This window comes from Cucurbita pepo, chromosome LG05 (genome assembly GCF_002806865.2).
Source record: "Cucurbita pepo subsp. pepo cultivar mu-cu-16 chromosome LG05, ASM280686v2, whole genome shotgun sequence".
Taxonomy (NCBI): Eukaryota; Viridiplantae; Streptophyta; class Magnoliopsida; order Cucurbitales; family Cucurbitaceae; genus Cucurbita; species Cucurbita pepo.
Window position 1 is genome coordinate 2303986 of NC_036642.1, and position 27137 is coordinate 2331122.

Below are 27137 nucleotides of genomic sequence, written 5' to 3' on the forward strand. Positions count from 1 at the left end.
ACACTCTTAAGTAACTCCTTTTGTTAGGTGATAATGTGTGTTTCTTGTGGTTATAGCATGTGAACAGAGGATGTGAAAACGTTTCTTCCTCTGATTCGTGAGTGCTGTATGATCTTGCCTCTTGACAATGAAGTAAGGAATATTCCAAGCGATACTCCTCACATGACACGCCCAGATGGGGATGGTTGGCTATCAATTCTACAGCCGATGGGTACCTGCAAATGGACAGCTCATTGGTGCTGCTACCTCTTAAACTAATATACATCATTGTGCTTCCAGAATTCAATTCATAGACGCTTAGAACTGATTATTTACTCATTACATAACTGAGAAGAGGCAATTCTTGTGCCAATGATACTCAGAGGAAAACAAGAAGGATACACAAAACCACCCAGTGGGTATCATATTGTGCTATGCTAATGCTATCCATAGTGAAGCGCAGTCGCAAAACCAGTTAATGAAACACAACTGAAAATTAGCAACCTCATATGGGTTAGGTCAGCATCTTCATTCAACAGGCTTTTAACAGTGACCTATATAGGCACATCAAGCTTTGTTAACAGATCTATCGCCATGCTTCAATTCGTTCGGTCCATGAGTTTATACAACTCAGGTTGCTGAGCCGCTTCTCTACTGGTACCGGTGCCAGGATTCGAAATACCGAGTCCTGGTTATTTAGTTTGTTAGTTTCCCTTTTCAGTTCTGAATCATTTGTTTGATCAGTCTTGTTCTTTTCAGTGTGGCATACAACTTCTTCTGCCTTTAAATCATTGCCTTCAACTGTTTCTTTGTCTTCGTGGGCATTCAGGAAAGCTCCATACCCATTAAGCAGCAGTTTCTTGACATGGCTTAGCTGTGCGCCTTCATCACCGTCAGAGTAAGCTTCTAAAACAGGTGGTGCTGAAAGAAAATCAGGCACGTCCTGCTCTGACGCCTGAAATACGGTGACAGTATTTCCGAGGCAAGGCTGTGAAGGACTCTGGTGTCCACTCTCGTCCGATGGCTCTAAACGTGTAGCAGCAGAGTCAAGAATGGAGTCTTCCCTTCCCCGCAGTGTCCTAACGATAAGCATCCTGAGAAAGTTCATTACTTGGACAGCATACATCAATGCATTCAACGGGTCGGCCATCTGCACCGTAAGATGGATCAAAAGACGAACGGTTAACTACAGGTATACGACAATCGAGGAAAGAAACTTGCATTCTTGCGTTATCTCGGGGTCAGTTCAGCACATGTAAACACAGGCATCCAAAAAGAATTAAAGAAAGCAACAAATGTTGTCTCCGAGACGGTGGACTCGACTAATACAAACTATTTGAATTTCACCTGAGTCATATTTGGTGCAAAAACCATAGCGATGTTGCGAGCGTTCATCTTGTTGAAATGTTCCTGCTGGACAACATCTGCCATTAGGTTGATTGCCCAATCCAACAGAGAAGCTTCACTAAGAGGCAGATGCCTTATCAGCTCAGCACATTCGTCTTCTGTCTCGCACTGCATCACCCGATCGGACGATAGAGAATCCAAAATCCCAGCTGGGAGTTCTCTGAACCAAGCCTATTAATTTTAATAAGTAAAAGTTGAGAATAGGGAAGTAAACGTTACTCACATAAGTAAAACGTGTTTGCTAAGAAGAGATTTCCATACTCTTATAAGGAATGTTTCGTTCTCCTCTCCAACCGATATGGGATCTCACAATCCACCCCCTTAAAGGCCCAGCGTCCTCGCTGGCATACCACCTGATGTCTCGCTTTGATACCCTTTGTAACAGCCCAAGCCCACCGCTAGCAGATATTGTCCTCTTTGAACTTTCCCTTTTGGGGTTCCCCTCCAGGTTTTAAAACGTGTTTGCTAAGAAGAGGTTTCCACACCCTTATAAGGAATGCTTCGTTCCCTCTCCCACCGATATGGGATCTCACAATCCACCCCTTTGGGGGCCAGCGTCCTCGCTGGCACACCACTTGATGTCTGGCTTTGATACCCTTTGTAACAGCCCAAGCCCACCGCTAGCAAATATTGTCCTCTTTAAACTTTCCCTTTCGAGGTTCCCCTCAAGGTTTTAAAACGTGTTTGCTAGAGAGAGGTTTCCACACCCTTATAAACAATCGTTCCACTCTCCAACCGATGCGGGATCTAACAAGCATAAAATATTCAAGAGAAGAGAACAAGGATCTAAGTTCATATTCTCGTGCCATTACGTTTTCTTCTTATAAACGAGAACCAAAAGGGTTATGGTTTTATCGCTTCATAAATCTTTCTACGACAAGTTTAAACAGACCAATCGGCAGCACTAATCTTCACAGATTTATCTCTTTTAGACAAAGTTAATTCGGGATAACCTTGATAAGGCCAGCTAAACAATGTACATCAATGTCTTCCGGTACCACGCCTTGATTCAATTGATTACGTACATACTCCTCTTGACTGTTCTCCGCATTAATTCTAAAAATACCTTCAGCCTGAAAACGGGTGAAAAGACGAATCAGAAGCACACAATAGGATGAACCATTTAACAAAAAGTGTATGTACCTGCAAGCCACCTTGAGCATACAGACAGTGTTGCATTAGTATTAGAATCGTTGGCACACTGTTCCCTCTCGAGTCATACGACAATTGCATGGATTCCGTGGAAACTCCGAACACAGTCGTACTATACATTTAATTTAAACGAAATAAGTCCTATAATATGCAAGCAACAAGAAAGCACCAAAATGCAGCAAAGAGCCAGAAAAACATGGTTTAACCATGAATCCAAGTGTATTTCAAGGAAGGGCAGCCACAACGTGACAACGATTTCTCCTACATTTGATACGAGTTTGTTCGATACGTTTCATTAGAACATCAAATGAAGTAACAGGACGCATCGATCCTTCTTTCTTTTTTAAAACGACACGAATCGAATACGTTAACATCAGGGAAAAACATGACAAGTTTTCATTTCCATGATGCCTCAACTCCAGGAACAGAAACATTATGCAACACATCCAAAATCTCAAGCATCAGATATCCACAACAGATGAAATAGATAGCTATTCAGATAGATAGATATAGATATAGATATCAATCAGATATCGACAACAGATGAAATAGATAGCTATTCAGATAGATAGATATAGATATAGATATCAATCAGAGATAAACAACACAACATCCAAAATCCCACAAACAAACCGAACAAAAGAGCATAAAGAACAAGGGCATGAAGAAAGAGTACCTAGCACTAGGAGCCCTGCGAGGAACTTCTGGTTCAAACTCAACAGGCAAACCCAAGAACCCATTAAACCTATCAAAAGTAACATGCGTAACATGGCGGACATTAGTAGGCCAACCGATCTCCATTGCACAAAGCTCGGTTCTATCCCTCTTGCAAGTAATCAAAGATTTCCTGAAAAGGGTCACAACTAAAGCCAACAACGAGAGCTGATCTCTTCTTTGCTTAAACCGATCCTTCCCCACCTCCTCCCCTTCACAGTTCATCACAGAAACATCCCGATCGCCCTCTACAGAACAAGATGAGGAAGACGGCGAAATGGGTGTTTGAGAATGCATGTTCATAAGAAGAGATCCATCATTCGGAGAGATTGGAGAAGAAGAAGAAGAAACCCTTCTACGAGATGAAGCAAAATGAGAAGGGGAATGAAGAACAACCTCAGTCATGGCCAGCAATGGAAGAACAAGAACAAGAACATAAAAGAAACCCCCAAAAATGTTCTACAGAAAACAGAACAAACAAAGATTTAGCCTAAGAGAGAAGGAATTGGGGGCTTAAGAGGTGAGAATCACCTTCTGTTCTCTCTTTATAACGCTGTTTTTTTATTTTTTAATCGTGGAAGAAGCAAGGAAAACCAATGGATTGTGGAATATGGGTGGGGGGAAACGCAGAAGGAGAAGATAGTAAAAGAAATTCAAGGCAAAAACCCACAAAACAAGAGAGCAATTATTACTAATTTTAATTTTGGCAGCTTCAACCAGACGCCTCCCCCTTTTTTTTACTCCTCCGCTTTCTTAGACGGTGGGTCTCAAACCCTTTTCCTCCTTGGCTCCCCATTTTCACTCCCACAACTAAGAACAAACGCGCCTCAACTCAAAATTCTCCTTTAATTACTCATAAGAATAGAAGCTTGTAGCGCTTCAATTCAACCAATAATGGGTATCAGCTCAAATTTCTTAAGAGAAAACACTTTTTTTTGTTAATTAAATGCATCATAGACACTAAATATTTAATGGGTCAATCAAATCTCTTGTTTTCAACCTATTGTTTATAAGAAAAAGGAGTTTCCTTATATAATTCTATCTCAGATTTTGTATTTTTGTTGCCATCTGATTGAATAATGTAATAATGTGAGATGCTGACAGAAATAGACAATTATCAAACAAATTAAATTAAAAGAAACTTAGAAACAAAATCAATACAACTATCCTAACTCTAGATATTTTAATTTGTCACTTTTTAATTATGGGTTAATTTAAACGTGGGCTTCTTACATTGATAACGACCACCAATGGATTAAACCGAGCTTATCATTGTAGCTTAAATTACAAATGCTATATTTTTAAAAATATTCGATTACCTTTATCGGTTGCGTTATAATATTGTCCACTTTGAGTATATGCTCTCGTGAGTTTACTCTAGACTTCCCCAAAAGGTCTTGTTCTAATGGAGATAGTATTATTTGATTATGAACTCAAGATTCCGGGAAAGGTCTTATTCTAAATAATTGAATTAAATTATAAAAAGAAAAAAAAAACGAGTTCAATTATAAATAAGATGGAAGGGCATTGATAATCTTACACTCATTTCACCTAAATGCGGCTAAAGAAAAACACAAGACAAAGAGACATAATTAATTCCATAACTCCATGGAATATCAAGAAAGAAACAGCTCAAGTTGGGAAGTGTTTTCCTGATCAAGCACATCGAGGAAGACGGGATCAACGATGAGATGGCTGTCCACGTGGACCTTGAACTTGTGACTCCACCAAAGCACTCTTGCAATTCCCCCAATATCCACACTCGCATCCAGAACCATTTCTCGTTTCATGACGTCGGAGATGAACCGGCTGCCGTTGTGGGCCAGCTTCAGGCCGTCGAGTCGGGCTGGGAGGCGGAGGACCTGACAGGACCGGGCCTGCTGCGAACCGGCGTCGACCTGGGCCGAGCCGAGGAGGGAGCCGTCGTAGAAAATGGACATGGAGGTAGAGGAGTAGTGGATGGGGGCCACGTTGGGGTTGGTGACGTGGACGGTCAGGATGAGCTCGGCGTCAACTACCGGCGGCTTCAGCTTGAAGGAAGTGAACTTAATTGAGATAAGGTGGAAGGTTGGGTCCTTGGGCTTGGCGGAAACGATCGCTGTCGCTGCAATCGCCGACGCTGCTCCGACTAGGGCGGACCCCCAGCTCCAGCTCCAGCTACGCTTTTTCTCCATATTCTTCGCCGGAGGTGAGGTCGGTGCGGAGGTGAGGTCGGTGAGATGAGAGGCACTCAGTCAGACTGTGAGACACAGACAGAGAGTGAAGTTACAAGAAAGGTGTAGAAACGGTAGGAGTGGTAAATGACGGTAATAACCTTCCCCAATGGACTGAACACCCTAGAGACTGTGATCGGAGGAGAGTAGTTTAGGAAAAGAAGAATTATGTTGGATTGGGAAAGGAATCGACTGATAGTGGCCTGAAAGATCACATGCCCGAATGGACGACGTTTAACGACAACATTATCATTTTAAGGAACATCCGATTCAAAGAGGTTTCTACATCCTTGTATCCTCATCATACACCGCTTGGTGTCACCTGGTGTTTAGTGTCACAATCACAATCTTGATGGCAGTGGACTTGCGATAGTGCGACACTCGCTTTCCAACGACAAGTGAGCTAAGCCAATTTGTTCTTATGTCGCCTATGGCCAAGCGACGTATACTCGAGCCTCTGACCTTGGTTTAAAAAGAAGGTTTCAGAAAACGAGGGCAGAGAGATTTTTGAAAGAGACATTATATGAGCGAGCAAGAGAGTAACAATAACGGCTCATAGTATATAACCTTGGGTAGGGAGAAGTTGACAATTAGTCATATTCCCCTATAGTACATCCTATAGTACATTCTGAGGCGTTTCATGGGTAGGGAGAAGTTGACAACTAGTCATATTCCCCTATGGTACATCCTATAGTACATTTTCATGGGTAGGGAGAAGTTGACAACTAGTCATATTCCCCTATGGTACATCCTATAGTACATTTCATGAACCTTGGGTAGGGAGAAGATGACAACTAGTCATATTCCCCTATAGTACATATGTACCTTGGGTAGGGAGAAGATGACAACTAGTCATATTCCCCTATAGTACATTCTGAAGCGTTTCATGTCCAGACCTAGACATGATTTTTTCGAAACGTCATGGGCATACAGTCATGAGCAACACTCCTTGGACGAGCATGACCGTGACATCTAGCTCTTATATAATTTGTAATAGCTCAAGCCTACCGCTAGCAAACATTGACCGTTGTAGCCCATTACGTATTATCATCAGACTCAATTTTAAAATACATCTACTAGGAAAAGGTTTCCACGTCTAATCTAATGATCTTCTAAGAAATCCTGAATTGGGAGAAGTTACCTTCATTGCTGTAACCCTCCAGCATTCATCATCGCAATAAATTCCCTGAATGAGATTTACAAAGTTCAGTATATAATTCTAAACGATGCAGAGAATATGATTAAGCAAACAAACATCATTCGTTATTTCAAATTTTTGTAACACTATACACAAGTTGGTGGCATGAAATTCGAGAAACGTCAGACTTCAATGTTTTCTGCTCAATACAAAATGTCATACTTGCTGCTTCCCCTTCAATGGACAATTGAAACATATATAAATCTGTTGGAGTTGGAATACAAATAAAATACAACTCTGATGGGTTGTGAGCAATAATCATACCAAACTCCTCAACCTTCCTCCCCAAACTCTTTTGTAAACCTTTCATGAATCTCCAGATCAGATTTACTCACAGTAGGCCTCTGTCTAGCTAGGACCTTGTCAAAGTCTGTTCTTGTAATTGGAGGAGGAAGAATCTGCAACAGAAACAAGCAAATGTTTAGCGAGACAAATTGCAGCCTGAAAAAGGGTGCGTTTCATTCTTCCATATCATTCAAGACATTAGAATTAACGAACGAGAAAACTTCCTTTTATCAACCAGAGACTAGAGTCGAATTATTATAAAGCATCCCCTGATCAAAAGACAAATCTTTTTCAACATGGAGAAGCATATACAAGTGTATAAAGATTTTATTTTTGGATGATGCATAAAATGTTAACATATTAGCCTGTATTATTATATCTTCCTGCTCGTCACTTCATGGAAGTTGCGAATAACTGGCCATAAACAGCCACAAGGAGCACCAGTGCTGCACGTCGTCAAATATCAAATTTTAAATCCAAATATTCATCTCAGATGGGAAGATGCAATGTACCTTTGAGGCGAGTCCTTTGCCTGCTAACTCTTGCATGGTAATTTGGACAGCACCTTGTTGCTTTGGTCCACAGGGTACCCACATACCATCAGGAGTTTTAAAGAAGAACATAGCATCTTGTGTTTTGCGAACAGGTTCGAAGAGCACATCCTTCACCTGCAAATTCAAGGGGTTCATGAACTACCTTTTGACTAATCTCTGATTAAGATTCGAGGCACAAATAATAGATAGATATCAGTTCCTCCAACTAATATTTTATACTTACACAAACTGAAACATCTGAACCTGAGAAACCATCTGTCTTGCGTGCTAAGCTTTCAAAATCTGCTTCTGTCAAATTATGTGGCGTATCCCCCAGATGCACCTATTTAAATACACCTAAGAATGTTAGCAGAGCATTACAGACAAAAAAGAAAAGTTGCTTTTTACAGGAAAGAAATAAAATATAATTCTCAGAACTTTGAACATATGCTGCCTGGCTTTCAAATCGGGAAGAGGGATGTATATCCGCTTGTCGAATCGCCGACGAATGGCCTGTAAACAATATCTATTCAGTCAAATATGCATTGCATTTCCATAAACCCTAACATGATATGGAAATAAACTTCACCTGATCCAAGGCATAGGGAGTATTTGTTGCAGCAAGAACAAGAACTTTCTGATCGTTGTTTCCTACACCCTATTAATGCAAGAGATGTATGATTCAGTTTCAAAATAACTTTCATAATAAAAGATGTTAAATGAAACAATATCCATGGAACTTGTTTGGAAACTATTTCTAAATCAGTTTTCTGATTTTTGGACCAAAGTTCTACTAAAACGTATATGGATAACTAATTTTCTTTATATTTTTCTTCTTGTTCTCTTTGCCTTTATGGATGACCAATTTTTAAAAATTAAGTAAACATGTTCTTTCTATCAATTCGAACTGGTTAAGATATATGTCTTTGATGAAGAGGTTAAAAGTTTGAATATTCCCAAACTGACTTGTTGATTTCAAAGTTCTTCCTTATCAAATCACACAATTGTGAATGGTGATTTCAATACAAAATTCATTATACCACTATTCTTAAAAACAGTTTAAAAATAGCTTCCAAACAAACTCTTATTTGAATATTTTCTTTTTAAAAAATTAAAAAACAAACTCTAATTCTAAAATTCGATATTTTAAAAGAAGAAAAGCATAAAAGATTTGAAATAAATATAACTCCCCAAATGCCCAAACTGTTTCCATCCCCTTTACCCAATTTATTTCTTATGTTAACGAATCACTAAGTAATATTCTCCAAAGTAAAATAACAGAGACAACTAACTAAAGATTAGTTAGTGTAACATTGAGTAGGCTATTTAATTTTAAATAGAAACTGGACTAGTGAGATTGAGCAAATTCCATTATGCATCAAAATTCATCTGACAAGTGCTAACTTTTTCAATACAGAGATCGTATGAAAAAAAGCAAACAGAAAAAACAAAAAAACATGCATAAAACTTACGGAATATACATTCAAGGGTTAGGCACCTTAAAAAAATAATAGAATGCTACTGAATTCAAACCCCTCAGACTCAGGGTTGCTCATCTAGGTCCCCAGCTTTGGTAACTACCAAAATTAGAAATGAGAGCTGGGTAAAGAACCCAGTAGACATGGGAAAGTTGGAATTTTTTTTGGATATTAACAGGATAGGAAACAAACCAGATATCCTATAACCTAAGACTTAAGAAGCAGTGTAAACCCAAGTGGATGGCCAGAATCGAAGAAACAAGTAATTGGACTCCTAACTGTTACAGAACTCTTCAGATACAATAAAAGGCAACTTTCAACCAGCCAGAAAACACTTGAAAGTAGGCCAAAAGCAAGTGAGGACGCATTTTCTGCAATTGGGCATTCTCGAGTAAATGAAATGGGCAACCCTCCTTTAATACACAAAATATGCATGCCATTACTCTACAAACATACCTGCATCTGCACAAGAAGTTCTGTCTTAATGCGTCTTGAAGCTTCGCTTTCATTACCTTCACCTCGTTGACCACATAATGAATCTATTTCATCAATAAAGATGATAGATGGAGCACTATCTCGAGCCATTTGAAAAAGATTTGAAACTAGCTTTTCACTTTCACCCATCCATTTCGAGACAAGGTCCGAGGAAGAAATGCTAGCACCAGAAAGTAAAAAATAAGTAAGGGGTAAAAAACCAGCAAGTAGCCAAGATTAATGACTAATAAAAACACATTCATATAACGGCCAAAGATATCCAAATAGAATGTGGGGTATGTATGCCCTGCTATCGGATAGGATGGGAATGAAAACAAAGAAAATAGATAACTAAAAGCCTTTGTATTCATCAATTATTTTCCCCACTTTATTTCTATTTGAAACTGTTCAATGAGTTCAAACAGTAAACAGCCAGCAAATGCGTTTGAACTCTATTTCAAAAAATAAATAATTAAAAAGATAGCTAATTTTATTCCTGAAGTTTGTCAAAGTCAAGAACCATAACAAGTTCATCGTGCAACTAAATAATGGAAGATGATTCCAATCCAGAAAATTCCTACCTTACAGATTGCACTCAGAAAAGGCAAATATAAGAAGAAAAAATCCGAGTGCATTTATTCTCATGGGCTGTCAAGAGAAAAAGACAGGGTAGGTTCTACCACTCATAATTAAATTTGGCATGGATGTATCCTACATTAAATCTTGCGCACTAAATTGCTACCTCTCTAAACAACTTTGTATAGTAAACTTCTTTTCTCCTTACTTTACCTTCAGTCATATTTTCCTCGAAACTTTCCTGCCAAGCAAAACAGATGGTCCCATCTAACAGTCTAAAACTCTCAAGAATTACCAACAAGAATCTCATTATTATTCAAGTTTTGCTAATGCAAGAGATTAACTCTCTATTCAAATAAGATTTTAGCCCACTGATTCAATTACTAACAAACGAAAAAAATCGAACTAAAAAATTACAATAATTCCAACTAATTACACTACATAAAAAAATATGATGAAGAAACAGGAACTTTCCATTAAGAATTTGAATAACAGGACATCCAATTTTCAATCATAAATTCTTGAGATATGCTTGCATAGAACATTTAAAAGATAAAAGCTATGGCAGTGAAGAAACTTATCACAACTAAACAGATCATAGGCTCAAAAAACCATTACCTGAAAAATGTTGAGTCAGCCTCCGTAGCAACAGCCTTTGCCAAGTATGATTTTCCAGTTCCAGGAGGTCCATATAACAAGAAAGCTCTCCATGGTCGCCTCTTACCTGAATAAAACTAGATGATGATCTTTGACAAAAGTATTTAAAAAGTAAGCAGAAACCTTCGTAATAGAATACGACTGGAAATGAGAACACGTTCTTTACACAAGTTTATTTCAAGTCAAATTGGGTAATTAGAAGGATAGGATCCAAGCAGTTTATTAGGATAAGAATCAACGTTATACTTAAACTAGAAGTCGGAAATCAGGGATCTCCTCACAACTTGAAGCTAGAGAACAGACAGGACAACCAAGCATTCCAATCCAGCATAGTCGTAATCATTACACATCAAATCAAATCAAACTCAAAAGCAGGAAATCCAGAGGCAACGCAACTTTACTGACGTGATTAAGATCATTGCAATCAAACAACAGAGATCAATATGACAGTAGATCGAAAGAAGTTGAATGGAACTAACCAGTAAAGAACTGCGGGAACTTCACGGGTAATATTACCGCCTCTTGCAATGCCTGCTTGGCGCTTTCTAATCCAGCGACATCGTTCCACTTGACGTCCGGCTTCTCCCTTATGATCGCGGAATTAAGACCGGCTCGCAGCTTAGCCTGTTCTGGATCTTCTCCATCTCCTCCTTCTCCATCCTTTGGCTTCGTCTTGGGCTTAGTCGCAACCGCCGCATCCCCATTGGAAGCCGGTCCTGGACCGCCATCATCGAGCACAGCACGTATCTCCTCGGCACGACGCAAATACTCGGTGAATTTCTGGGTAATGGCTTCCTTAATCTTAGGATTCTTCTCATACTTCAAATGAGTTTTGAAGTATTCCAAGGCGTTCATATACAGTGGGAAGGCTTTCGCGTAATTGCCAGCATTATCTTCCTGTACCGCCTGCTTCACGTACTCGATAGCTTGTTCCTTGAAATTGCTATACATCTCTGGAGTAACTTCAACCAAGTTTCATAGATAGATTAAAACAGCGCGATCGCAAATCGTCTCCCCACGGAAAACGGAAACCCTAGAACATCGATCTTTGACTCTCGGAATCTCAAAGCATATAAACAATTGAAAACCTAGATTTCAAGCGATGATTTCCCACAGAAATATACAATTTTCCGAAAAATCTTTATCTGAAGATCGGAGGATGAAGCTTGAATCGGAATGATCCGATGGAAAAACAATCCTCAGCCTTACAACCACGGGAATGAATTGAAAGGAAAAATAGAGTTGCGCCAGTGGGAGGCTAGGCTCGGTTCAGCAAATAGCAGTAGCGTGTTGAAAACTACAAATGGTTGTAATAAAGACTAAATTAGTAAATATATTTCTTACCTTCAATAATGCTTTTAAACTAAAAAAAAAATTAAAAATATTTCTAAGGTTAACGATGCTATTAAAATTTCATGAGTATTTTTTAAATATGGTGTTAACGTTAGGTATTTATTATTATTATTTTTAAGTGGAAAGGTATTAATTAAATTTTTTTTTTAAACTATCGACAAGTTTGAAGGTATTTTTGAAAAATATATATATTTATGATTTCCATCTCAACTTGACTATGGGCCTTTATCAAGATATGTTCGGGATGTAGTGAGCTAAATGTCAAGGACCATGACTTTTTACAATGATATGATATTGTCATTTGTTCAGCGTGAGCTCTCGATCTTTTCCTTAATTAGCTAATGTGAGACTTCTCTCCCAACAATACTCTAACACTAAATTCAAACATTTACTTTTATTGCTAGCTCATGCATGGTAATTTGGGCAACGCTCGGTTGCTTCGGTCCATAGGATTCTCACATGGAGAACTTGGCAAACAACGTTAGCTACAAAAATGTTCAAACAGCACATTGGCATGAAATTTAATGTGACATAATAAAGGCTGCGTGAGAATTAAAAGGTTCAGGTCATTTTTAAGATGCAAGCCTCGGTTGCATGGTAATTTGGGTAATTTGAGCAACGCTCGGTTGCTTTGGTCCACAGGATTCCCACAAGAGATTGTGCTTAGAGTGGACAATATCATAACATTGTGGAGAGTCGTGTTTCATTTAACATAATCACGCTCGAATGGTAATAAATTAAAATCCGAGCTCCAACAGCACTTATTGGGTCAAAGATTTTTTTGTTGCTAAATGTTACAACAAAAGTTTGAGCTGTTTTGTCATTTCTTACTGTTCGTAGAATTATCGGTCTACGAACAAGAAAGCTATAAGTAATGCAATTATAAATCTCATAGAGAGTTTGGTCCAAGCTCAGGAGATAGTTAAGTTAATGATAAAAGAACCTCTTTTACAAGTACGGAAACACGGAATTGAAGATGATCAAGACCATTACAACCAAAGACCAAAGATTATATACTTTGGACTTTTCCAGTCAACCGTGTAGCATCGTGATATTGACATGCTTACAAACAATCCAGGAGGGAAATTCAAATCTCATATAATATGGTTGTGACACTTGGCGCTCTCTGATTCGGTGAATTTTTTGACATTTTCATAAGTCAAAATAAGGATAAAAGTCAACATTTTCGTGTTATTAGAAGTAGACCTAAATATGCTCCAAAATTAATAAATAAATTGTTATAATAAATATTAAAAAGACGGACTAAGGTGGGGGCCAGGGGGAGAGGCTTGGCGATTACTAGACGATTTGGATCGCCTAGGGAAGAAGCTCGGCGATTTCTAGATGATTTGGATCGCCAGCCAACTAACAGCCGTGTATTGGTTTTCACGCGGAGTTTCTATTACGGCATTGAACCAACGAAACGCGTATTTAAAGAGGGAATCGGCGTTTTGTTTGGTGCCAATTTGAAGTGAAAAATAAATAAAAAAATTAAAAGAATGAACGAGTAAAAGGAAAGTATAAAAGCAATTGAATTATCAGGAACAAACACGAGAGATAATTTGGAAAAAAGTAAGAAAAAGGAAAGAAAAAGAAAGAAGGAAGAACAGCAAAGGAAATTGTCTGGAACTTTCCACCACGCAGAAAAGGAATCTCCAAATAACTCACAATCGCCGTTCCCATTATAATCGGTTTGGAGATTCTTTTGTTTTCCTTCAAAGCCAGCGTTTCGATTCCTCTCCTTTCTTCCTTTGTTTCTCTCTTTCGGAACAAATTATATTCGGTTCGATCTGCTATTTTGTCGATTGTCTGCTGATCGTTTGAATCATCGCAAACAGGTAATTCTCTGAAGATTTTTGTTCGTGTTTTTGTTTGATGTTGTTCGTTTTCTGGATTTTTGGAGAGGTTGTGTTCTTGTTCGTGTGAATTTGATTTGGAGTTCGATTGTTTTCATCGATGGATCTGATTTGTTTTTTTCGTTTGATTTATGTTGTTGTAGATTTATAGATATTGAGTTGTTGAATTGAGATCCGGAAAGAATGGCGGAAGAACATAGATGCCAAGCGCCGAAGCTTTGCGTTAACAACTGCGGATTCTTCGGGAGTCCTGCGACGCAAGATCTCTGCTCAAAGTGCTACCGAGATCTGCAGTTGAAGGAACAGCAATCCTCCTCCGCCAAACTCGCCTTAAACCAAACCCTAACATCCGCCGCCGCTGCCACCATCGCGTCATCCTCCTTTGCGGACGCGTCGTTGTTAAATCTCAAATCGGATTCATTGGAAGCGAACCAGTCCTTTGAGGAGAAGGCGCAGGTGGCGGCAGATGTAACTCCAGCGCCGGCGCAGCAGCAGGCGAGCCGATGCACGACGTGCAGGCGGCGCGTAGGATTGACAGGGTTCAAGTGCAGGTGCGGGATGGTGTACTGTGGGACTCACCGGTACCCGGAGCAACACGGGTGTGAATTTGACTTCAAAGGGATGGGGAAGGATCAGATCGCGAAGGCAAATCCGGTGGTGAAAGGGGAGAAACTACAGAGGATCTGAAGGAGGAGAGAGAGAGAGGGAGAGGGACAAAATGGTCTTTTCAGCTTCTTTAGTGTGGGGCCAGCGCGTGGAGTTGACAGCCGCGGGACGGCGTTGGGACTATTCGCAAAAAATATTGATGGTTGTATAAAAATTCAATAATATGATCTATATTTCAATTTGTTTCCCGTGAAAGTCAGAAGCCGTCCAAAATGGTATTTAAAAGGGTGATTAGGTCCTTAAAATAATAAATTATTCAATTAAACTATTTTTATTTTTTAATTTGCTTAAAATTTTAAATGTTTTCTTTTGGAAAATAATGTATAATGTCCATTGCATCAACTGCTTTATACGGAAACCTCCTCCTAATATATGCATTTTAAAATTGTTAGGTTGATGACGATACCTGACGAGTCAAAACAAACAATATCTGTTAATGATGGATTTGGGCTCACTGGGTGGTGGTATGCCAGCGAGAATACTGGGTCCCTAAGGAGGTGGATTGTGAGATCTCATATCGGTTGAGATATGACGACGATGTGTAACCGGTCAAACGAGGACATCCGATAAAATTGGGACGATATAGAGAAGATTAGCATGAGCCTGCACAAAGATGACACACAAATCGAGAATAATATCAGAGTCAGACACTAAGGCGTGTTAGCGAGAACGCTAGGCCCCCATTGCAAGGACGACAAGCGCAAATCGAAATATAATATCAAAATCAATGAAAGGTGTGTCGATCCTACATCGATTGGAGTGGAAAACAAAGTATTTCTAAAGGTATGAAAATCTCAACCTAACAGACATGTTTTAAAACCGTGAGACTGACGGTGATACATAATAGGCCAAAACAGACAATACCCGCTTAAAAGTATATATTAGTAGTAAATTTTGATTCTTTTTATGAAAAAGAAACGAGCAATATTCCCCGTCACGTTCAGCTAAACATAGTAAGGCTGAACTGACTCTCAAGTAGACCGTCTTCTTATGCCAAAAGAGGAAAAGAAAATACAAAAATAATTGTTTTTGTCGCAAAATTATATGTCCGGGGAATACTATACTCTTATATTATATTCTCTAATAATTAAATGTACAATACATTTAATTAATCTTATATTATAAGGTTTAATGTCACGCTCTTTCTCGTAATTGCCAAACAAACCGCCAAAAAGACTATGCCCATCCAATAATAATGTGCCACGTCAATTCATATTGGAATCATCGATTTTAAATTTAATTTAAAAGAAATAGTTTATATTCCAATTGGGGTATTAAAAAAATCCACAATTTATTGGATTAGCTGTAAAGCTTTGGGAACTGATACGGTGTGATTTTCGTGATACATGATGAGCCAGAGGCGTGATCTGAACCGTCTGATGTAATGTCATGATAAAGAGAGACGAAACGAAGCCACGTGGACTTGTTTGTATGGTTGTTGCAATGTACTGCGCCGCACATTAGTATTTCTGGTGTATATAAAATGGTGCAATAATGGCCGGGGAGATCAACGGGAGAATCCTGTCCGGAAGCCAATGCCAATGATTCGCGGCTTTCTTTGATTCTCATAATTCGTCAATGGAACCGGCGGATTTATGTTAGGGTTTGTGACTCTGATTTGAATCTTTTGGTTTCGTTAATGGTTTATTGAACAGTCACTTACACTTAGTTGAATGCTTTTGTTTTCGTTTAAATGGTGAATTGTTTGGATTCGATACTGTTCTAACTGGATAATTAGTAGTTCAGTTACTTGCAGAAGTTAATTAGGAAATTTTTTGCATTGGTGTTGCTGTTTTTTTAGACTGTTCTTTCTCGGATTTGGAATCCTGAGGGTATCATTCTCGTTTGATCTTTGGATCTGTGGTTCTTGCTTCTTACCTACTCTTTTCTGATGTCGCCACCGACGAGATTGCATTCACATAAATCTCGCTTTTCGGATTTTTCTCCGAGTTCAAAATTTAAGCATCACAACTGTTTTCTTTATCGTCTCATTGGATGCCGAACTTTTTGGAAATGGATCTGAGACGTATTGGTTCAAGATCTGTGCAATCTATGTCCGCATTCATTTAGCATTACCTCAAATCGGTCCGGCGGTTTCACTCTCGCGATGAAGAGTACGGTCCGTCCGGTGTTCAGTGTGTTGCTGTTCATCTCATTTGTTGTGCCTCTCATCTGCCGCCTCATCTTCCGCCGCGGCCTCAGTTCTTTCGAGCTGGAAACTTATGTAATCGGTTCGAGACCACCAGCATTCGTGTTTAATTCCACACTGCTGAAATTTGCTTCGGTTGATTTGGGAGAGAGACAGTCGAAGCGAGATATAGATCAATTGTTGGAGGCGAACTTTGGTGGCCCGAGGGCGTACAGGACTTATGCTACATGGCGAAGATTCAATCATTATGACAAGAAAGCGAGGCCCTCGAATAGCTTTCCAGTAACGTTCCGCTCGCCGGCCTTTTACCGACATTGGTTGGATTTCAGGCGGTCATTGAGTAGCTGGGTGAGAAAGAAACAGCTCACGACGGAGATTATGCCGAAACTGGTAAGACTCATCAAAGACCCAATTGACAGGCAGAATGGCTTTGTCGGTTCAGATAAAAAGTATTCCGCTTGTGCCGTCGTGGGGAACAGTGGAATCTTATTGAACAGTGCTTATGGGAAACTGATTGACAGCCACGAGATTGTTATTCGATTGAACAACGCAAGGACAGATAATCATGAGAGCAAAGTTGGCTCTAAAACCAACATTTCTTTCATCAATAGCAACATCTTACACCTTTGTGCCAGAAGAGAAGGGTGTTTCTGCCACCCCTATGGGCCAAACGTGCCGACAATCATGTACATTTGTCAACCTGTACATTTCATGGACTACACTATCTGCAACAAATCCCACAAATCTCCGCTGCTGATTACTGATCCGAATTTTGATGCTCTGTGCTCTAGGATTGTGAAATATTACTCGGTCAAACGCTTTATGAAGGTGACAGGGAAGTCGATGGAAGAATGGAGCTCAGCCCACGAAGGTCCTTTATTCCACTATTCTTCTGGTATGCAAGCCGTTATGTTGGCCGTAGGAATTTGCGACAAAGTTAGTATATTCGGATTTGGGAAATCGCCTTCAGCAAAACATCATTATCACACAAACCAGAAGAAGGAATTGGGGCTGCACGATTATGAGGCAGAGTATGATTTTTATTACGATTTGATTGCTAGGCCACAGAGAATACCTTTCTTGTCGAACAAGTTCAAGGTACCTCTTACGGTTTTATATAAGTGAATTCGATCTTGTCGTTGTTGATTAGATAACTTGCTTCATTCTTTGTTGGTGTATAGTTGTTCGTTTAGGCTGTCCTATGACTGATCTCGAAGGAAAAATTTTATTTTGGTGCATGATTTACAACTTGTAACATTTTTTAGCGAGCATGATTTCGAATTTACACCAATCATGAATAGATATAGCAATATTAGTACCCATGCAAATTTATAGGAAGGGGAGGGATCAGGGAAATTTACTCGAATGTTGAACACTATAGCTTTGTAACACCAAAACTTGGTGACCTTAGCCTATAACATCATACTGTCGTGCAGACTTCCTAATTGAAACTAAGCTGAGCTAAGAAAGACGATGGAAAAGGCACCACAGCAACTGAGCACTACAACAGGTTAGAGATGATTATATTTACATTGTGATGTGAATCAACTCTCCCTACAAAAAAGGCACAAAAGGGACAGTAGAGATATATGCAGGGCATGCTTCGACATCTGCTTCAATTTCCCTTCATTCCTTTGTGTCCATCACCACCTCTTTCTCCTCGTACTTCACCCCCACCAAGAACCTTATACTCGCCTGCATGGTATAGGAACCAAAAAAGGGGTTTGATTTACCATATGTTTGCAAAAAAAATTACCAGTTCATAGGAGACATACCTGCTTGGTATCGTAGACAGAGTACTCATTGTATTCAAGAGGGCTATCTTTGTGCTCTGAAGCGATCAAAGTGCCACATGGAACTCTAATATCATCCTTCCAAACAAAGTGTTCTGATTCGTCTGTCTTCTTCCTACCCAATGCTTTCACTCCCATCTTCTTCTCCTCCAATGATTTCGTGTCCTGTCCCAACCACTTGCTAGTTAATTCAACCTTGACCAGAACTGTACAAAGACGCCAGAAAATCAAGTTCCTAGGTTACCTCAGGTGGGCTTGTTATCTCTATTATCTCTTCCCCGAGAGAAACAATAGCCAGGACCAAAAAACCTTCTGGCCTGTCTACGGCAGTAAAACCGTATCTAGCTGCCTCCCCCGCAGCATCAGAGCACACAATTGCTCGGCCAAACTGCGAAACAAAACAACGATAATCCATATTGAGGTTCGTTTTGATGTTTAAAAGAAAATATTACAATGTTCCAATTGCCTAGGTACCATGTAACCCGGGACTGGAAGAGAGCATATTGCTGGCAAGAAGCCTTTGTGCAAATGCCTCATGAGATTCGAACTCCGGGTGCCTATCAAGAAAGTAGGAAATTTAGATGGAAACAATTAACGCTGAAGTGAGGGCAAGTAAATAGGGATTCAGCCAACCCACCACACCACAAGAGGACTTTATTTGGTAGCTTCTTTATCTCTTCGTAGCTAGGGAGTGCTTCTGATTCTACAGAAAAAATGTTGTCAACACTCACTCCATATTCCTGGAAAACACATTCAAACCACGAACTTCAATAATCAAGATTCTCTGAATTATGTTGTCGAGTATTCAATCGAACGTCAATTCTTACAATATCTCCAACTTTCACAGGCTCGTAGGTTTTCTCTAGATAGTTCACAATCATTTTATAGTCATCTGAATCCTTCTCCAGAAGTGAAATAGAACCACCCAGTTTCTTATATCGATCCGAGAGTGGATCGTCAATGGTAGATCCAGTCATGTCGCCAATGAGATGTGAAGCCACTGTTATATCTCGAACACTCTCCAACACAGCCGCAGCCTGGATAATTAAGCGGCTAAGATAACATGAACCAAAAAGAAAAGGAAGTTTGCAACCAATAGTAGAAAGGTCCTAATTGGGGCATCATACATGTTCAGCAATTTCTTGATAGTCCTTGAAGATCAAAGGTCTGGTAGAGTGCATGAGGGTGAACCATCTATTACTGTAATCTGTCCAAACAGCTTCAGCCTTAAGTCCCGTCTCTTTCATTGATTTTACTTTCTCTATGAATTCCATAAGGACCTCTTCGCCTGCAAAGAGTTTTCCACTTTACACCGAGCAGACGAACAAAAACAAAAGGGGAAAAGGGAAGGGCCCATAGGGCTTACATCTCTTCAAGTGAAGATTAGAAAGCATTCCCATCGGGAACTCCGGAGGGTCGTGCCCCATCTCCATAAGAGCATACCTGGGGTTGAAGGACAAAGGTGTAAGATCTCATGGCGCAGGAAGGGAAAGCGTTTTATAGAGAGGCCTTACTTGTAAATCTCTTGGCTACACAAAACCTTCATAAAGTTGGCAACCACTGGCTCTAGCTTGCTGTGAACAGATGCAACTCCTAGCTGCCGAAGACCAAGCCCTCCATGTCTCACATCCACACCATCATCCTATGAAGTATAACCATTGCCATAAACAAGGGGAAAAAAATCAAATATCGTGTGTCAGACGAACTCATGAACAAATGACCGAAAAACTAGGATTATACCATATCGATGGGATAGAAAGACAAGCGTTTCTTCTCAAACTTCTTCTCCCTTTCCCATGGCTCGAATTCATTTCCAGTTATTTCCTCGAACAGCCGCACAAACTCCTTTATAGCATCTCCCTCGTTTTCCCATTCCTCCAGCCTTTCCTCTGCGTTGGGATTATCGCCAACTTTTCCTTTCTTATAGAACAGATGCAAGTTCTTATCAGGTACTTTGATCAGTTGAGTAATACAATACCTACAACAATAGCTCGTGAATTAGAATCAGCTGGGAAAAAAATTAATGAACAAGAACTTTCTCGGGAGAAGTTCGGTATGCTACTCATTAAGTCCTCGGCCTTGATCGCAAAGCGAAAAGGCGCAATTGTACAAGATCCCATCCTTTTCAAATATCTCTCCACCTTGTTCTTGTAATTTGGTATCCTTGTAAACCCCTCTCTTCCCATATAATTTGAGCTGCAGAACACACGTAAAAGTAACCGGTAAGAACTCTAAATATTAATCTACAGTATGTTCAAAATGATATTCGTACTTCAGCTGCGAGGGATTCAAGTGCCTCTTCAAATGGATCTTGTTTGTCCCAAGGGATCCCTTTGCCTTCGACAGTGAGATCTGTTACAATATCATAAGCTTCCAGTGGTTGAGCTTCTTGCTTCTCAATGCTATCAAGCAGCCAAGCTTCTCGAACGACCCGTATTCCTCTTTCACTGGAAAAGAGAACATTATTGGCATGAAATTTGAAAACCAAACAGCCCTGAAAACTGCATGTATCTTGGATAGAAGGAAAGAAACGCACACTGCTTCTGCAACTTTGGAAGATCCACCACGTTCTCTCTCGGCAGGAGAGACAACCAAACAACTGACACCTGCAAAGATTTGTTCATTAAAACCGCGACCGATTACAGCGAGGAACAGAATCAAGGACTCGATGAGAACAAAGAGATTGTACCTATAACAGAATTGTTAACAGTCCCTCCATGCTTCTCAATTTCTTTTCTCCAGTAATGCTGAGTTAACAGTCATTGAAAACTTGTTAGCCATCACAATAAAAACTCGTGCCATGCTAGTTCAATCCCAACCCATCGACTTACATGAGTTCTCGAAAGACGACCAGAGAGTGAAATGGTCATTCCTGAGAAGGGTTTATCTGATTGGCCAAGATTTCTCTTACGACGTTGACCTGGATTTTGATACTTCTTTATCAACTACACCATAAAGAAACAGAGTTCAACTAAGAAAATTGTTGGTACGATGATGTCTGGCTATCTAGAAAAAGAAGAAACAAGTGCAGGAAATGGAGTGTTACATCTGATATGGGAGAATTCAAGACTGATTCTGGTAACTTATTGGTTTCATTTTTCCTAGGTGGATCCTTGGTTTTGAAGGTACAAGTAGACCATTCGCTTAGAAATCCATTGCAGGCATAGCGTTTCCCATCAAATACCAGGTTGCCACTACAGACTGGGCAACCTTCTAGTGCACCATAGAACAGCAAGTCTTGACTGCCAATGTGAGATCAGCTCAGCAAACGATACACGAAAAGAATGATTCACTGATATAAATAAAAGCCTATGCTGCAGTTGTTGATATTAATGGTAGTACCATTTAGAAGCAACCTCATAGTCAGGGCCAGTGGAGTCTTGCTCATTCATTTGCAGGATCTCTTTCATTTGATCAATGGAAATACTCTCTCTTGTAGCGTTACAGAACGATTCAAACTCGTCTGCAAGATCGGTTTCGGATTTGCAGTTCGGGCGCCCATTTTCGTCTTCAGACTTTACTTTCTTAGGTGATTGTTCATTTTCATGTGTCTTGCTCTCTGCCTTTTGTTTCCTTGTCATTATCTTTTCTTCTTCACCAGAACCATGAGCGTGAGAATGGGATCTCTTTTCATGAACCTTCAAAATTTGTACACAAATTAGCTAATTTTCTTGAACTGTTCTGACATTTCTTTTATGAACTTTCAATTGTGTTCTTTCTCTACTTGCAGAAACACCATTTTTGCATCAGGTGGACTTCTCAAAGGATTTGGCCGACAGCTTAATGGAATTTACAGGTACCAATGTTAGTTGTTATTTTGATTTGAACTTCTACTAGTTCTTAGTTAGATGATTAAGCTGGAAAACACAAGACAGACGCATAAACATCAGAAGAACACTGATTTGGTTAAATGAGTAGCAAACCCATGAAACATTAATGCTAGAGATTCATAGAAAGGAATGAAAGCGCATCCGAGTATATAATATAGAAGCTAAGAGGATCAAACCTTCATCTTTCAGTTTTTCTCTCTGTTTTGGATGAACACAGATGAGAGAGCAGCAAAAATAAAGCACTCCCCAACAAAGAAGGCAGTGAAAGGCAAAGCAATGAGATCCAAGCTTGAAGCTTGAAGCACTAACGTTTAAGATATGGAAAATAGCTGAAAGAGAGACCATTCCATGGATTTCCTTTAACGTTGCATAACTTTGTGATAGTGACAACTTCCGAGAGAGACACGTCCGTGCTTGTTCTTGACTTCTCTGTCAAACTAGTAGACTTCCATGTGTTATGGGGCACCAAAGTGAATACCACGTGTCCAATTGGATGCCTTTTGAAAGCCTCAGCTATTGACAGGTAGTGGAATGTAAACTGAGTTTTGTTTCTTTGTCCCTTCTGTAATATTCCTGCAAATTAATTTAGGATTGTAACGCCCAAGCCTACCGCTAGCAGATATTGTCCCCTTTCAAGTTTCCCTTTCGAACTTTCCCTCAACGTTTTAAAACGTTGTTAGGAGGCCACACCCTTATAAAAAACGCTTTGTTTTCCTCCCCAACTAAAGTGGGATCTCACATTCCACCCCTTTCAGGACCGATCCTAACACTCGTTCTCTTCTCCAATCGATGTAAGACTCCTATTCTACTCCCTTTCGGGACTCGTGTCCACCCCTCTTCAAGGCTCAACCTCCTTCCTAATAGACGCGTTTTAAAAGCTTTGATGAGAAACTCGAAAGAAAAAACTTACAAAGGACAATATCTATTAGCGGTGGGCTTGAGTGTGTGGCCGAACATACTTAACATCACAATGACAACAATCACAAGTAGAACCTCCAACATTTTTCAATGTTGAATCAAATGTGTATCTACCTTTCATATGTAATGAAATCACTAGTGTTTCAGACACAACCATTACCTATAATATAATATATGGTGTTTCAGACAAAACCGTTCCTTGCTGTAAAATAGTGTCTCGGCCAAACCCATTACTTGCTGTAAAATTTTCAACATTTACACATAAAACTTTCCTCAATGTCGATAAAACAGATACTCTTCCCCCTCTTCACCAATCCATGCTTGCTGCCCTCCTGATTGTCATCAACCTCTCTGTTGGCTTCTGCCTCTTTTCCAGCTCCTTCCTCTGCATCATCTGCAACACAACACAATAATCTCATACCTAAAAGCTTCATAAAACCGACTCGAAAAATCTCGAAAAAAATCGAGTCGAATTGCTTGCCTCTTTCTGTCTATCCATTTCAGATTCAATCTGCATATTTGATGTTATTAAGATCAGGAAATGAAAGTCAAGAGAATGAATGTAATAACGCATGTTGAATGTTGCTAGAAAAAGAAAACTTCACCAGTGTTTGCTTTAGTTTTTCATTCTCTTCTTTCAGCTGATTCAGTTCTGCTTCCAACTCCACTGTGTATGCCTGTAATCAACGATCATGACTCTAGTTAGTTCAGTATATATTAACAATCTCTTACAGTTTGCTCTATGTATCAGTGAATCATGATGATTAGACAAGCATGAGAACCTGTTTTCTAGCCCGAGATCGAGCAGCTGACTCCCGATTCTTGATCATCCTATGCTGCCTCCGCTGCACCACAAATTCTGGGGACCTATTAATGATCCTCTTCTTGCTGCTATGCTCACCCCAATCAGTCATGCTTTGAGATATCTGAATTGAGCTGTTATCAGATGGCTCCACACCAACTGATGGGGTAAGCATTTGGTTAGTTGAAAACAAATTCCCAGGAAAGTTCATAGCAGCATTCTGATGATTATGATAAGACATGTTCTGCCCCAAATTTCCCCCCATCCCTAACCCCAAATCCACCATCGAGCATGGCAGCTGCTTCATTGAAGAAGATGATGATTCTTGAACCATTCCAGCTTTCACCAAGAAATCCTCCAATGTCCGTTCTCCTAAACCCTGCTGGCTGTAGCATGGATTCTGCTGAACGTTCATGAACTTCTGCCATTGTGGGTATGTTTGTTCTGCTGCAGCTTGGCGAGACAGGGTTAGCCTTGAATTATTAATAGTATTGGCAGCCATGAAAGGGAGATTTTGAGGTTCATTTAATTCATTGGTTTGTGACTGAATTTGGTTTTGAGTTCCTTCAACATTCCAGAGATTGGAAAGTATCTCATCCATGCCTAAACACCCAAAATTCTTCCCACTTTTGTACTGAATTTCATCAACTGGTTGAGATAAAATGGAGTTGTTTTTGTTCAGTGAAGAGATGAAATTGTCACTTAATACTCCATTTGATGGCGGCTGTGCTGCTGCTACTGCTGCTGCTGCTGCTGCTGCTGCTGCTGCTGGTTCTGGTATCATTTGCCCAATCGCCTTATGTTCAAATCCTGAATTCTCCATTTCTCCAACATGAAACCAAAATACTCTGTTTGGATGCCTAGAAAATCACCAAGAAAATTCTTCCCTCCAGATTCCCTGTTGAGCAGCAAGTGAAATCAAAAGCTAAGAAAACAGACCCATTTCAAGGAAGAAATCAAATCCAACAGCGAAAGTAAAACCAGACAATGAAGAACAGATTCAAACTGAAACAGAGACCCAATTCAAAACTTGCATGCAAAGCTTGACCCACAAATCATCATAGAAAATTGTTCCAAAACAGAAACAGAATTTCAAAGCGATGGATGTGATGTTACCTTTGAGAACAAACAGAGGGAGTTGCAGAGAAATGGATCAAAAATTCTGAAAATTTGCTTACAAAAAAAAAAAAAAAAAAAAAAAAAAAAAAAAAAAAAAAANAGGAGGAAGAGGAAGAGAGAAGCAGATGAGTAAACAAAGAGACTTGTGTTGTTTATATAAGGAAGTGGGATTTAATTTTAGATACGTTTCGGCCGCCCGCCCGCTGTTAGTAAACGGTATGAATCAAGATATTTCAATCCTACAAAAATTTGAAAAGAAAAAGGTATAATATTCATAGTTCATGACTATAATCGGCAAGTTTAAAGTAAAAAAATATTACATCTTGTGATAATTTGAACAACATTTTTGTATGATTGTTAATTATTTATTCTTACCAAAATTAAAAAAATTAGTGGAATTAATTTCTAAGAATTTTTTATTAAAAAAATATAAAAAGTCTTTATAAATTCAATAATAATATATTGTTGAAAATAAAAATTAAAAATTTAAATAGTATTCTACATATTATATATATATATATATATATATATTATATTTTAATTGAAATTATAGCAACGTGACGATTCTCTGACCATTTTTTTATATTCCTTTTATTGAAAAAAACAAATAAAAGTATTTTTTTTTGTTCGACACGTGGAATCCAACATGCAACCGTTTTGCCTCAGCTGAGAGGGTAAACAAATTCCGAAGTACGAGGGCAAAAAGGACAAAGTCTGTTACCATCCTTTAATTTCAGCCGTTGGATTTGAATTCAATTTCATGAGGGCGCACGCACATGATTGGCAGGCGAGGTATGAGATCAAATCTGCTGCGGCCAAAACCACACAACTCGATGAATCCGACCAATACCATTCGTACGATCTGACAGTGACTCTCTGACATTGATTGTTTTGCGAATCTGTAACGTAACTTCAGGAGAAAAGTGTTTCCGTTACAACTTTTCCACCCGTTGACTTTCATTTGTCTGTTTTTTATTATTTATATCTTTTAATTTAAAAAAGTTAAAAAAAAAAAAAAAAAACTTATAAGTGAAATAAAATTATACCATTTTTTATCCCAAATTTTTTATTATTATTATATTTTTTAATTTTTTATTTATTTATAAAACGAATATATATGGTAACTTATCCTCTGATGATTTCTCCAAAACATCTCATGTTAATGTAAATTGTGTCCACCAACCTTATTTCACGAGCCCTTGAACAAAGTACATCATTTATTCGACATCCATTACGACCACATTCAAATCTCACAACTTCCGTGTTCGACACTTGAGAATTCTATTGATATGTCTAAGTTAAAACATGACTATAATACTGTCAGAAACAATGATTCTTTTAATTGACGGAGCAGAATCTCGATATTATATTATCTGCTAACGAGATATCTTTATTAGTTTCCAAAATTTAACTTGTTTCTTTCCGAAAAAAGGAATCATGCAAAAAGTAGATAACAAAATTCATAGATAAGAGCGGATTTATAAATTTAATTTTATTTAAAAAAAACCCTAATTTGAGTCTTACATATATAAGATTAATATAGGGTTTTTATTATCTTTAGGTTATTTTTTTTTAATTATCTTATAAAAATAATTATTTAGGTTAAAAACTTTACAGTTCGAACAATTGTTTTGGTCTAAAAAAACATCTCAACCCACCGCTATGCAGCTGGTGAAGTGTTTGTTGTCTTACAATGTCCGCCTGAAAACCACACTGTTTCAATAGCTAACGTGGTCATGTTGCATTGCCATTAGTTCATAAAACGTTGTAACACGTGATTTTAAGATATGATAAACGTAATTACCTGATGAACAAAGCCTCGAAGATTCGAGAGCTTATCCATGACTAAGACGACGTTGTCTATACCGTGGATGACTGGCCGATCGATGATGGTCTCCGTCAAGGACTAGTGGAGCTGACCGAGGCCTTTGGTAAAAGCATCCTCAGCTTGCTATGACGAATGTTGCACCTTGTAAACTTCATTA

The 27137-nt window shown here is 39.1% G+C and overlaps 7 protein-coding genes and 1 non-coding gene across 9 annotated transcripts; 3 read left to right on the forward strand and 5 right to left on the reverse strand.

Moving 5' to 3' along the window:
- Positions 1-233: 233 nt before the first annotated feature.
- Positions 234-4186, reverse strand: LOC111795454 (rho GTPase-activating protein 1-like). The gene is made up of 5 exons (XM_023677893.1): positions 3215-4186; positions 2530-2650; positions 2340-2459; positions 1327-1557; positions 234-1129 (listed from the first exon to the last, which is right to left on the reverse strand). Exons 1-5 carry the CDS (start codon positions 3655-3657, stop codon positions 566-568), a joined length of 1479 nt encoding a protein of 492 aa, XP_023533661.1. The 5' UTR covers positions 3658-4186; the 3' UTR covers positions 234-565.
- A 566-nt stretch (positions 4187-4752) lies between these two features.
- Positions 4753-6690, reverse strand: LOC111794859. The gene is made up of 2 exons (XM_023677025.1): positions 6607-6690; positions 4753-5491 (listed from the first exon to the last, which is right to left on the reverse strand). Exon 2 carries the CDS (start codon positions 5424-5426, stop codon positions 4869-4871), a length of 558 nt encoding a protein of 185 aa, XP_023532793.1. The 5' UTR covers positions 5427-5491; positions 6607-6690; the 3' UTR covers positions 4753-4868.
- Positions 6691-6706: 16 nt separating this feature from the next.
- LOC111794858 (protein SUPPRESSOR OF K(+) TRANSPORT GROWTH DEFECT 1-like) lies at positions 6707-11617 on the reverse strand. Its single transcript, XM_023677023.1, has 9 exons — positions 11146-11617; positions 10628-10733; positions 9416-9614; positions 8071-8139; positions 7920-7994; positions 7726-7824; positions 7461-7616; positions 6928-7061; positions 6707-6837 (listed from the first exon to the last, which is right to left on the reverse strand). Exons 1-8 carry the CDS (start codon positions 11615-11617, stop codon positions 6936-6938), a joined length of 1302 nt encoding a protein of 433 aa, XP_023532791.1. The 3' UTR covers positions 6707-6837; positions 6928-6935.
- A 1891-nt stretch (positions 11618-13508) lies between these two features.
- Positions 13509-14736, forward strand: LOC111794863 (zinc finger A20 and AN1 domain-containing stress-associated protein 3-like). Its single transcript, XM_023677030.1, has 2 exons — positions 13509-13857; positions 14019-14736. Exon 2 carries the CDS (start codon positions 14059-14061, stop codon positions 14560-14562), a length of 504 nt encoding a protein of 167 aa, XP_023532798.1. The 5' UTR covers positions 13509-13857; positions 14019-14058; the 3' UTR covers positions 14563-14736.
- Positions 14737-14906: 170 nt separating this feature from the next.
- Positions 14907-22621, forward strand: LOC111794861 (beta-1,6-galactosyltransferase GALT29A-like). Of its 2 annotated transcripts, XM_023677027.1 has the most exons (5): positions 14907-15324; positions 15900-16144; positions 16343-17788; positions 22214-22279; positions 22531-22621. In XM_023677027.1, the coding sequence occupies exons 3-4, from the start codon at positions 16649-16651 to the stop codon at positions 22265-22267; spliced, it is 1194 nt and encodes a 397-aa protein (XP_023532795.1). In that variant the 5' UTR covers positions 14907-15324; positions 15900-16144; positions 16343-16648; the 3' UTR covers positions 22268-22279; positions 22531-22621. The 2 variants fall into 2 exon arrangements, with proteins under 2 accessions (XP_023532795.1, XP_023532796.1); XM_023677028.1 differs by lacking the exons at positions 22214-22279; positions 22531-22621 and adding an exon at positions 18127-18255 and having other exon boundaries at positions 15900-17788.
- On the forward strand, positions 15090-15188 carry LOC111796274. Its single transcript, XR_002815319.1, has one exon. It is a non-coding gene; the product is annotated as a U6 spliceosomal RNA (small nuclear RNA).
- Positions 18047-22580, reverse strand: LOC111794860 (poly [ADP-ribose] polymerase 3). The gene is made up of 18 exons (XM_023677026.1): positions 22490-22580; positions 21826-22121; positions 21530-21725; positions 21315-21428; positions 21173-21230; positions 21020-21089; positions 20756-20930; positions 20546-20679; positions 20224-20461; positions 19998-20125; positions 19850-19926; positions 19611-19771; positions 19311-19520; positions 19121-19223; positions 18958-19040; positions 18728-18871; positions 18466-18648; positions 18047-18385 (listed from the first exon to the last, which is right to left on the reverse strand). The coding sequence occupies exons 1-18, from the start codon at positions 22493-22495 to the stop codon at positions 18317-18319; spliced, it is 2445 nt and encodes an 814-aa protein (XP_023532794.1). The 5' UTR covers positions 22496-22580; the 3' UTR covers positions 18047-18316.
- A 701-nt stretch (positions 22622-23322) lies between the features above and the next one.
- LOC111794862 (ABSCISIC ACID-INSENSITIVE 5-like protein 1) lies at positions 23323-25235 on the reverse strand. The gene is made up of 5 exons (XM_023677029.1): positions 25150-25235; positions 24014-24931; positions 23837-23908; positions 23713-23742; positions 23323-23625 (listed from the first exon to the last, which is right to left on the reverse strand). The coding sequence occupies exons 2-5, from the start codon at positions 24854-24856 to the stop codon at positions 23539-23541; spliced, it is 1032 nt and encodes a 343-aa protein (XP_023532797.1). The 5' UTR covers positions 24857-24931; positions 25150-25235; the 3' UTR covers positions 23323-23538.
- Positions 25236-27137: the final 1902 nt, after the last annotated feature.

Bases quoted from the DNA above. Each gene is read 5' to 3' on its own strand.
- LOC111795454 (XM_023677893.1), bottom strand. From the start codon at position 3,657: ATGACTGAGGTTGTTCTTCATTCCCCTTCTCATTTTGCTTCATCTCGT. The intron at 1,558-2,339 runs GTTATCCCGAAT...TAAAATTAATAG, and splicing joins GTTTAGCTGGCCTTATCAAG to GCTTGGTTCAGAGAACTCCC. The intron at 1,130-1,326 runs GTGAAATTCAAA...CTTACGGTGCAG, and splicing joins TTGCACCAAATATGACTCAG to ATGGCCGACCCGTTGAATGC.
- LOC111794859 (XM_023677025.1), bottom strand. From the start codon at position 5,426: ATGGAGAAAAAGCGTAGCTGGAGCTGGAGCTGGGGGTCCGCCCTAGTC.
- LOC111794858 (XM_023677023.1), bottom strand. From the start codon at position 11,617: ATGTATAGCAATTTCAAGGAACAAGCTATCGAGTACGTGAAGCAGGCG. The intron at 9,615-10,627 runs GTAATGGTTTTT...TTCTGGTGCTAG, and splicing joins GCTGACTCAACATTTTTCAG to CATTTCTTCCTCGGACCTTG. The intron at 7,062-7,460 runs GTACATTGCATC...TTTCTGTTGCAG, and splicing joins GCAAAGGACTCGCCTCAAAG to ATTCTTCCTCCTCCAATTAC.
- LOC111794863 (XM_023677030.1), top strand. From the start codon at position 14,059: ATGGCGGAAGAACATAGATGCCAAGCGCCGAAGCTTTGCGTTAACAAC.
- LOC111794861 (XM_023677027.1), top strand. From the start codon at position 16,649: ATGAAGAGTACGGTCCGTCCGGTGTTCAGTGTGTTGCTGTTCATCTCA. The intron at 17,789-22,213 runs GTACCTCTTACG...CTCTACTTGCAG, and splicing joins TCTTGTCGAACAAGTTCAAG to AAACACCATTTTTGCATCAG.
- LOC111794860 (XM_023677026.1), bottom strand. The intron at 21,429-21,529 runs GTAACACTCCAT...TTTATGGTGTAG, and splicing joins TGAATTCTCCCATATCAGAT to TTGATAAAGAAGTATCAAAA. The intron at 19,224-19,310 runs GTAAGAATTGAC...TGTGTTTTCCAG, and splicing joins CTGTGAAAGTTGGAGATATT to GAATATGGAGTGAGTGTTGA.
- LOC111794862 (XM_023677029.1), bottom strand. From the start codon at position 24,856: ATGGAGAATTCAGGATTTGAACATAAGGCGATTGGGCAAATGATACCA. The intron at 23,909-24,013 runs GTTCTCATGCTT...CGTTGATTACAG, and splicing joins GATCTCGGGCTAGAAAACAG to GCATACACAGTGGAGTTGGA. The intron at 23,743-23,836 runs GTGAAGTTTTCT...TCAAATATGCAG, and splicing joins AAAAACTAAAGCAAACACTG to ATTGAATCTGAAATGGATAG.